Raw genomic sequence first — 10,557 nt, forward strand, 5'->3', positions numbered from 1 at the left:
TGCTTTTACACATTTCAAGAATATCCAGTCTGGCGTTATGAAAGTATCATACTAAATAACTTTGTAGCTTATCTGTTAGTGATATATCAGCTGCAGCAGGTATTCATATACATTTTCATTCTCCCATATTTTGTGTGCAAAATGTTGCCATGATCATTAATTATTCATTAATAATAATGAGGATATTCAATTGTATATGTACACCCAAGGAAACGTTAAAATGCATAAAAGAAATACCCTCCTGTCAAAAACAGCAAAACATACAGACAGGAAAAGAGACATTATTCAAAGAGGACATGTTTCAGTTCCATACGTGTATTTTGTGCCTCCACAACAATGAATAAGAATCGATTTTGTGCAGGAAATTAAAGGCAGAATTTAACACTGTCATGCTTTCCACTTTTTTTTGCTTTTGGGTTTTTTCCTCTAGTGTCTTTTTCTGTGCATGTAAATGGTCTGCAAAGCCTAACATCCCAGTGTTCCCTCCAGGGGGAGTTTCTCTCCCACACTACGACATCACTATGTAACACTCTGCTTCTAATGGCTAGCTCTCCAACTCATTGTGTGTGATAGGCTAAGGGGTGGGACATCGCTAAGCCGGCCAGCTAACCAATCAGAGCAGACTCTGGTTTCAGACAGAGGGTGAGTAAGTAAGTACAATTTTATTTATATAGCACCCTTCTCAACACGAATGTACAAAGTGCTTTACGGGCAGTACACAGTAAAATACACATACAGCTGTAAAATGTACAATGAAACGCAAAAAAACAAACCAAACACAACAGTACAGATTAGCACTGGTGTAGGGACAGCTAAAATCTCACCTCCCCCGACACCCCAAAAGCTTGTCGGAAAAGGTGAGTCTTCAGCTGCCCCTTAAACATTTCCACTGAGACAGCGGCTCTCAGGCCCCCGGGGGAGTTCGTTCCAAAGCCTTGGAGCCACCGCCTCAAGACGATCCCCCTTAGTTTTTAGCCTGGTCCGTGGCACCCTTAAAAGGCATGGCTCAGAGGACCTCAGGGCCCGGTTTGTCCTGTAAGGGTGGATCAGGTCATGAATAAAGTCGGGGGCTTGTCCATGGACAGCTCTATATGTAAAAACAAGAATTTTGAACTGTATTCTGAGGGTGAAAAGAGGAGCTGCAGCACAGGCAGTATGAGAAAAATAAAGAGCTTTCTGAACATTGAAGCATGGAGACATGTCCCAGGAGAGCAGGGGTGTCCAAACTTATTCACCGAGGGCCACATACAGAAAAATATACGGAGAGCTGGGCCACTTATAGAGGCGAATATTGCCTCAAAAGTTAAGTTATAAGTTAGCAAATCAAATGTAGGTGAATAATGTGCAATACTTGGAAATGGTTTAAGGAAAAACTGCCTACATCCCTTCTGTCTCTAGGGCTTCATTTATTATGTTGGCAGCTCATTCCTTAAAACAGAAGCCTCAGATTGCTGAGAATAAGAGTGAATATGAAGGTTCAATTTCAAGCTCGTTATAGAAATAAGTTCTTGTTTTTTTTTGTATCAACTAAGATTTGATAGGAAATGTTTTACATGCCTACATTTATTTGAAAAATGGACTCATTAATATATTTGACAAGTACAATATAAGACGAGCAAAAGTTCAATTTGTGGGCCATATTGCATTATACTTTTAGAATTTGCAGAGGGCCGATTCAAAATGGCCTGCGGGCCGCATTTGGCCCCCGGGCCGTACTTTGGACACCCCTGCAGTAGAGGGACAAAATACAAAAATGCTCCTAAAAATGAACAAAATATGACCCCTCTTCTTCTACAATAGTATATTAGTTTTAGCCAACAACAAAATGGCACACTACTGCTTCTCTGGATGAGCTGCAGTGGATGGAAACAAGCATGGTAGTTTGATGCAGATTTTCTTGAAATGCTGGTGACCTTGCCTGTGGCTGATATATGACTGTTGACACTTAACCCTTAGGTAGCCTGCCCGACTGACCATACGCTCCATTTTAAAAATGTGTTTTAAATGTGTGTCCATAGATCACGCTGATTTATGTGATAGCGGCTCTGATGATGAACGACCCCTCAGCTCCCAGAATCCTCCTGGATGCTACGAAGCTAATCATGCTAATAACAACTCAATGTGAGAAAAACATACTGTGTCACGTTGAGAGGTCAAAGGGTGGCTGTCTTTGGGACTGGTGACAAATGTGTTTCACCACGCCTCCTCCCTACACACACACACACACACACACACACACACACACACACACACACACACACACACACACACACACACACACACACACACACACACATTAAATCACTGCGGCTGGTTAAGGAAGGCATACGGAAACGCTCAGCTGCCTTAAAATGTATTCATACATTTAGTATTCATGGGAGTAAAGTATCTTTGTCTGACAGTGGGGGGGAGGGTGAAGTGGGTGTGTCGGAGGTTACGGGGGAGGGGGCATATCATTCACAACAAAGAGGCACAATAGAGAGGACACCTGTTTCCATCAGGACGGAGGTCGACTGTGCGTTTTGGCTCAAGTCATTTGAGGACATTCTTAGGAAGGTGTGAAAAGCTCAACTTTAAAAGAACATTTCTAAGGATTTTTCATTTAATTTAGTTAGTTTTAGAACCAGTCTGGTGTACGCTCCCTTATCAGGTTATAGATGGAAGAAAAAACAGGTAGACAAAAGCTCTATAAACAAAACAACATTTTCTATAGCACTTAATCGGCACAGGAACAGCAAAACACAACTAACCAGAACAATAAAAGGGACAGAAATGATTGAGACGTCAGATAAAAACACAGTTTTGAAGCAGAAGACATACTTTTTGATTCTGTCCCCTAGAACATGTCTTAAATAGTCTTTAATTTCACTTGAACGGAGAAGAGGTACAACACAATTCATTGAGCAGACTGAAACAGGTCTGCCTATTAATGTTGTATCTCCTCCTTGTTTCTTGTATGTATTCATTTAATGACTCTGAATCAGAACAAACTTCCTGCTGGATTTGTTAAAAGAGCATTTTGACACAGAGCGTAAAGGAAACACAACTGAACCTGAATGTACTCATTAAAAATGTATTATGATGGGATTGTAAGTGGTGGATACATGAATACATGCATCGACAGTGTGATGATGGGTTATATGCAGACTTAAGGGGTTTTGAGAGGTAAAAAAACACCCTTAACTCTCTTAAATCCACCAAATAGTATCTTAAATATCTCCCAATGTATACCTTGAGATTGCTTTCATTACTATCAATCAAGGTGAACATGTTGGTCTAGCTTTCATTAATTGGGATTGTGTTTTGTTAATTGGGTAAATCCAAGGTTAATTCGTACCCCTTACTCCAATGGACCTACATATTATTACATTCTCTCATTGGTTGGTGGTGTGGGAAACCAAAGTCACTTATAAATAAACAGCATTTGATTATTAATGGCTATGGATATTTTTGAGTTGAACCTTACATTGTCAGTAATTGGATTTTGTAGTTTGAACATGAACGCGGTAATTAAGGGAAAGTCCATATTTATGAGTGTAATTAAGATGAGGGATTGTTTCTCTTTGAAACTGAATGTGTAATTTAGGGGATAATAGGTCTTATCATGGGTAAATTATGTCAAGATTAAGGTCTTAATGCTTTATTCTTTACACAGCGACTGCAGCTCAGCAGATCAGCGGTCGCCCCGTGGGGGTCAACAGCAACAATGTAGTGTGTGTGTGTGTGTGTGTGTGTGTGTGTGTGTGTGTGTGTGTGGGGCTGGTGAAAAACAGACTGTATACAAACACAGAGATCATAAAGCACATGTGTCATGGCTGACCTGCTGTAAACATGTTTTCTGCAGATGTTTTCTGTGGGAAAGAGAGCAAAACATCTCCCTCACACGTCTGAGGCCAGAGTGAGGAGGCAGTTGAACATTTGATCCATCTAAACGTTGCTTACATGCTCATCATAAACATTGTCCGTGCATTTTGTAATGTTAATATTTAATAAATTGTTCCCGTGAACCTACGAGTTGTAATTTGGATTCAGATGAATTTAACAGCCCACTTAAATTATGCTCATTTTCAGGTTGATATTTGTATGTGGTGTCTCTCCTGGGACATGTCTCCATGCTTTAAAGTTCAAAAAGCTCTTTATTGTTCTCATACTGCCTGTACTGTGGGGATTTGAGCCTTTGCAGACCATTTACATGCACTAAAACCTGTATACCATGCATTATAAGGCCCATTTAGGAAAAACATACAGGAGATAAGCACAATGTATCCAAGTATTAATGCCAGTGCTGGAATAAAACATAGTAAATGTGTTAAAGTTCTGTATTTAAATACAATTTTGAAGTGTTTGTACCTAAATATATAAATTAACTGGAAGCTTAAGTTGTCAGATAAACGTAGAAAAGTAGAAAGAAAAAACTCTAGAAGTAGAAAAATAAAGTAGCAGGCGTTGAAAAGAGTAATAATAATAATAATAAAAATAAAAATAATAAAAATAATAAAAATACAAATAATAATAAAAATAAAAATAATAAAAATAATAATAATAATAATAATAATAAAAATAAAAATAATAAAAATAATAATAATAATAATAATAATAAAAATAATAATAATAAAAATAAAAATAAAAATAATAATAATAATAATAATAATAATAAAAATAAAAATAATAAAAATACAAATAATAATAAAAATAAAAATAATAAAAATAATAATAATAATAATAATAATAATAATAATAATAATAATAATAATAATAATGATGTTTAAAATAATGTCCTAAAAGTAACATAATATACTTTATTTAGAAATATATTTAAAAAGAGGTGCAAGTTGAACCAGAATTTAAATATTTATGAATGAAAAAACACAAACCAAATATACGGGGGAAAAAGAATAATAGAAAACATGAATAAAATCATATTAATTGTAAAGATAAAAGCAGATAAGGTTTGACAAAAGCAGATGATGAACATCGAAGCAGCCCCTCACACGATGTGTACGGACTGTGATAACCTGACTAACGTCAGCAGAGAGCAGCTCATCCTTCCCTGAGTCAGACCTCTGTTTCCGTGCCTCGGTCCAGACTGAAGCTTGGAGGTTGGGGAGGGCGTCGTGTCCCGTCGTGTCCCGGCCTGACCCCGGCCTCGCTCTTTCCTCCGGGTCAGATTTTTCCCCGCTGCTTGCTGCTGACTCCCGCCCGTGGTGCCTGGCTCTGCCTGCCGTTAACCTCCATCAACAGCAGCGCTCGGTGCCAACAGGAAACAGGAAACAGGAGCTCTGTGTGAGGGCAAACACTGCCGCTCTCATGGAGCCGGCCACAGACACACTGACTGTGTGAGAGTAATTAGATTCACATTTAGAAAACACAGAGCATAAAGACACATAAAGTCTCTTGGAATTCACTCTAAATGACTCATATATATCCTTTGAACCACAGCTTTATTTAAAACATTTGAGATAATGGAAAAATACCCCTTTTTTCTGATGTTTTCAAGCATTTCTGTAGTACAACAGTAACCCTTGACAGCATATGATGCTGAATTGAGCCATAAAACACGGAAATAAGTCTCCAATTTAGCAGTTTTTGGAATGTGTTTGTTGTTAAAGCCTCCCTAAGAACCAACATACACATTATTTAACATCACATACATAAAGAAACTACTTAGTTACAGGTTAATACTTAATTTGGGAGACTTTATTATGATTATTATATTCAATTTGTGTTCATAGATAACCAAATACAAATCAACTGAAAGCAATAGGAGAAACTGACTTTGTCACCAAGCCTCTACGGACAGAGACCCCAACAAACATACAGATCTCAGAAAATAACTTTATGAGGTACACAAGGTTATAATTGCTAAGAGGCAGGATGGACAAAGCAATCTACAGGTCTACCTAACCCTAGTAAAGGTGCATCGCCCTCTAAATGAAGTTGTCTTCATGTGTGTGAGCCATTATTAACCTTCTTCCATAGTGTTTACCAAAACTGGGGCATACACACTTAATGGGGCTTTTTGACACCATACCTTTTGCTCTCCTGATGCAAACATTCACAAGCATTGGCTCAAACCCCAAGACGTAGAACCACAAAGACTGTATGTGTCTGAGTGTACAAACGCCTTGACAGTCCACACAATCCCAGAGTAAAGTTAAACCATCACTGCGGCATGCGAGCATTGGGCAGCCGTAGCAGAAACGTCCACATGGATCCACTCCTGGGGAAACCCTTCATCTGCCGTCTGGGCTTCCAGGTTTTACCAATGATGGCGAACTCTTGTGTCATGCTCCTATTGAGAGTGAGCGCACAGTCACTTCTCACCAACGCCGTGAACAGCGAGCCTTTGCTGTTGGCGAAGTGTCCCGGTAGAGACGACCACTGTCCCGAGGTCAGATTATAACAGTCCATGAGGCATCTGAGGAAGTCGTCCGACGGCCCGTTTCTCACCACGTACAAGTTGTCCCTGTGGCCCACCATGCTGTGTCCGTAGCTCTGGTGCCTGATCAGCGTGGTAACAAGCCGCCATTCGTCTTTACTTGACATGTACTCGTAGATCTCCGTGGTCTCCATCGGCCTCCATAAACACACAAATATCCTGCTCATGGCTTTGGTGCATGCCGCTCCCGCCGTCGGACGAGGTAAATGAGCGGCAAACTCCCACCTCCCGGACTTAACGTCAAATGTTTCCACAGAGGACATCACAGTCCGCTCGTACTCTCCACCGATAGCGTAAAGACGACCATCAACACCCACCAGACTGAGATTGTATCGCAACTGTGCTGGATTGGAGATCCGGCTCCAGCTGTCGTCCTCGACGCTGTAGCAGAAAGACGAGTCCACAACTTCTTTGTGACGTCCATGAACTCCTCCCACGATGTACAGCTTGTTGTCTAAAACGGTCACCCCAGCCATGGAGGTGCTGGCATCGAGTGGAAGATCTGTCAATACTTTCCAACTGTTGGCACTTTCATCCAGGTAGCAGACCGTCCTGGAGGCGGTGTGCACAGTTTCATCCACGCCGCAAGACACATGAGCCCCAACAGCCACTAAAACACTCGGGGTCAAAGACTCCACATAGGAGATCAGCTCTGACGGCAAGGACCTCTCGACCTCCGCCTCCAGGTCCACGTACATGTTTCTGATGAACAGCGCTGCAGCACGGTAAAGGTCCATGAGGCCGAAGGTGGCAGCAGTGTGGTACATGAGCAAACAGTTGTCAGAGTCGATGAGGTTGATGAGGTGCTTGGTGAGCGGCGCCACCTGCAGGAACGCAGCACATTCGATGGCTTCGACGATCTCGTCCCCGTCCAGGTCGATCATGTCACCTCGTAACACCGCCAAAGCGATGAGGAAACCTCGAGCCTGCAGAGACTTCAGGTGGATTTCTTCCTGCCAACACTCCTTCATCCCAGAGCGATACATAGCTCGGAAATAATCGCAACTCTGAACAAGAAACACCTTTTCCTCTGAGAAGTGAGTGCCTCCTACAACAACAGTTAATTTGTCTGAGGAACATGGCAGACTTATTTCGTCTGCACCGTCACAGCTGCTGCCGTCCTCAGATTCACTTCCCTGCGCTGACATGGCAATTCTCCGACAGTGAACCTCAAGACAATATGCTCCATGAAAGTGAAACCAGAGTTTGAAGCGTTTCCAGGAGTTGACGACCGTGAGTGAAGAGACACACGGCGAAGCAGCTTCCCTCTCAGTTCATTCACAGCTCTCAAAAATAGATCCAGATAAAAATAGCAGAGAACAAATGACCTGAGTGACATTCATGTTGTGAGCAACATGCGAACAAAAGGTCAGTGATATCTCCTACTGCAAACTTCACGGTCACTTTAACCACAGAAAACCAACATATTTTCTAACGGCTGAGTTTTCAAAGAGTATTCTAAAATACAAAAAAGGTGAACAAGAACTTTTAGAATTGTAAGAAACAAAATCTTTTAAAAATCACTTTGTGTTCCCTCCCTAGGGAGGTGTTCCAGGCACGTCCAGCTGGGAAGAGACCGAGGGGTAGACCTAGGACCAGGTGGAGGGATTATATCACTTCGCTGGCGTGGGAGCGCCTTGGAATCCCCCAGTCAGAGCTGGTTGATGTGGCCAGGGAAAGGAAAATTTGGGGCTCTCTGCTGGAGCTGTTACCTCCGTGACCCTGACGGAAAAGCGGGAGAAGATGGATGGATGGATGGATGGATGGATGGATGGATGGATGGATGGATGGATGGATGGATGGATGGATGGATGGATGGATGGATGGATGGATGGATGGATGGATGGATGGATGGATGGATGGATGGACTTTGTGTTGAATTCAGAGCATAGCTTGTATTGGATGGCTGCTTCCACATGGCTCTCATCATTGCAATGGCTAGGTCAGCGACTACCAGTTTAGCTCACAGGAATAACATTGCCATCAAAACACACAGAACCAGCAGAAGTGACAGTCAACCTCAGGGACAATCAGTGCTATTTCCCACTAGCTAGCTAATTTGGTCATTAGCTAGCTAGTTTATTGCCGAAGTCTAAATACAGACAAACTTCGGCAATAAGTCCGCTCAACTGCATCCGGTGCTATGCTAATGTCAAAATACAATCAAGATGGTAGCTACTTTGCAGCAAAACACAAAGAAAGAGTGACTTGATTCTCTGGGAGTTCAGGAAGTTGTTAAGCCGCTATATCTTAACATTTAGCTTTTCCGCTAGATGCATGCTCTGAATAGAATGCCATATAACATGTAATGAAATAATATATAGCCTTTCAGTCACTGGAACTATATTTGAAAGAAGAAACGATCAACAAAAACGTATCTATAGCATAAAACTCAAGCCTGGAGGACACTGAAGTCACAGCTTTCACTATCTTAATCGCAAATATAGGAATCTCGCAACAAACAATTAGAAATTATACTTTATTTTTCACAGTATCTGTCATGTTGATGCATGTCGGAAATAAAAACTGTGAAGAGTTTGACGAAAGAAATGGTTGTAAAATAAATGTAATGATACATCTCGAGCCAGTTAGCTTAGCTTAGCATGAAGACTGTATCGCACTAACGCCATTGTGACATATTCCACATGTAAACACCACATTAACACAACCTTAAACTATGTGTGTGAAGATGGAAAGACAAAAAGATAATAAACACAGGAGACTTTTAGACCAATGTTCTGAGAGGCTAACAAGTAAACAGCTGGGATATTTGACCCCATGTGACCTCCGATCAGTTTGAAGAACAACAGCAGCTCTTTGTTTTTCTTTACATCTGTTTTCTGTCTCTTTACATTCACTTAGAGTGAGGGGGGAGGGGCTGACCTACATTTAGACTCTCTGGCTTGGGGGGGGGGGGGGGGGGTTAGGGTTAGAAGAGAAGGAAACAATGCCAGGGGACGAAGTTATAAAACACACAGACAACTGCTGTGTAGAAAAACTAACGAAACAAACAAAATATAATTAAAATGCGGATAAAAAGGTCATTTTTTGGGGTAAAACTTTCTGTGGTGGCCATCTCTTTAATGAAATATCAAATTGGGTATTAATAATGTGTCCAACCTGCTTATAGCACAATATATGTATGGTTTAAATGATGCTTATTAAATATGATGAATGAAAACACTGTTAGCACATTTTAAAGCATCTTATAATGACTTCAAGTGTTGTAACACGTGTAACTGGCTAACATTAATCAAAGTGTTATCATTCCTATAGATGGGATAGATTACTATATTATTATGATGCAATATATTTACTTTATAAGTCGCTGTAAGTGGTTATCGTTATCGCTTGAAGTTGAACTGGAAATGTAAGTGGAACTAGAGACTATTTCTATTCTAAAATGCACTTTATTGTATGAAAGGTTGAGTGTGCTTATAATGCACTATACTCCGTGTATAGCACTTATAAGTATTTAGCATTAAAGAGATGGGCATCATTTATTTAAATTATTTTACTTTTTACCAGTTTAATCATAAATAACTGATCAATGGACAGCGTTTTAAATATGAGTTTGTACTGTATTGGATAAAAGAAATTCAGGTTGTGAGATATATTCACAATAAGTGTGAGAAAGACAGAGAATAATAACAGAGAGTATTCAGGAAAACATAAGGAGAAAGCCTCATATTGCAGTGTCACATTTACCCTGTCTCATGCCAGGGATTTTGGGTGCTTTTGAAAGGCATTCTGGGAAATGGAGGAAATCCCTGCTGCAGACGAGTCACGCTGAGGGCACTGGGTTCATCTGAAAGTAAACAATGGGATTTTGTAATACATGTGTTAATAAATGCACCTGTATAATATATAACACAATACACACATCGATTGTTTCACTTGTGTTTCTATTTATAGCTTCACGTTTGGAGTCTTTTATTGTTATTTGTTCGATACGTTTTTTTGTCATGTGATTGTTTTGAAACCGCTCTGTGATGTACCGCAGCACTCCCGGAGTGACGACCTCTGTATACTTGCGCCAGCGCTACTACGTGAAACCAGTCCGTGTATTTAATCATTGATTTAGAGCTCTCTTTTCGCCACACTGACTTGAAATTCAC

At 40.6% G+C, this 10,557-nt stretch overlaps 1 protein-coding gene across 1 annotated transcript; it reads right to left on the reverse strand.

Annotated features, from left to right (window-relative positions):
- Positions 1-5,482: 5,482 nt before the first annotated feature.
- kbtbd13b (kelch repeat and BTB domain containing 13b) lies at positions 5,483-7,782 on the reverse strand. Its single transcript, XM_063912104.1, has one exon. The coding sequence runs from the start codon at positions 7,585-7,587 to the stop codon at positions 6,163-6,165; it is 1,425 nt and encodes a 474-aa protein (XP_063768174.1). The 5' UTR covers positions 7,588-7,782; the 3' UTR covers positions 5,483-6,162.
- Positions 7,783-10,557: the final 2,775 nt, after the last annotated feature.

The sequence above is a fragment of the Eleginops maclovinus genome, chromosome 2 (genome assembly GCF_036324505.1).
Source record: "Eleginops maclovinus isolate JMC-PN-2008 ecotype Puerto Natales chromosome 2, JC_Emac_rtc_rv5, whole genome shotgun sequence".
NCBI lineage: Eukaryota > Metazoa > Chordata > Actinopteri > Perciformes > Eleginopidae > Eleginops > Eleginops maclovinus.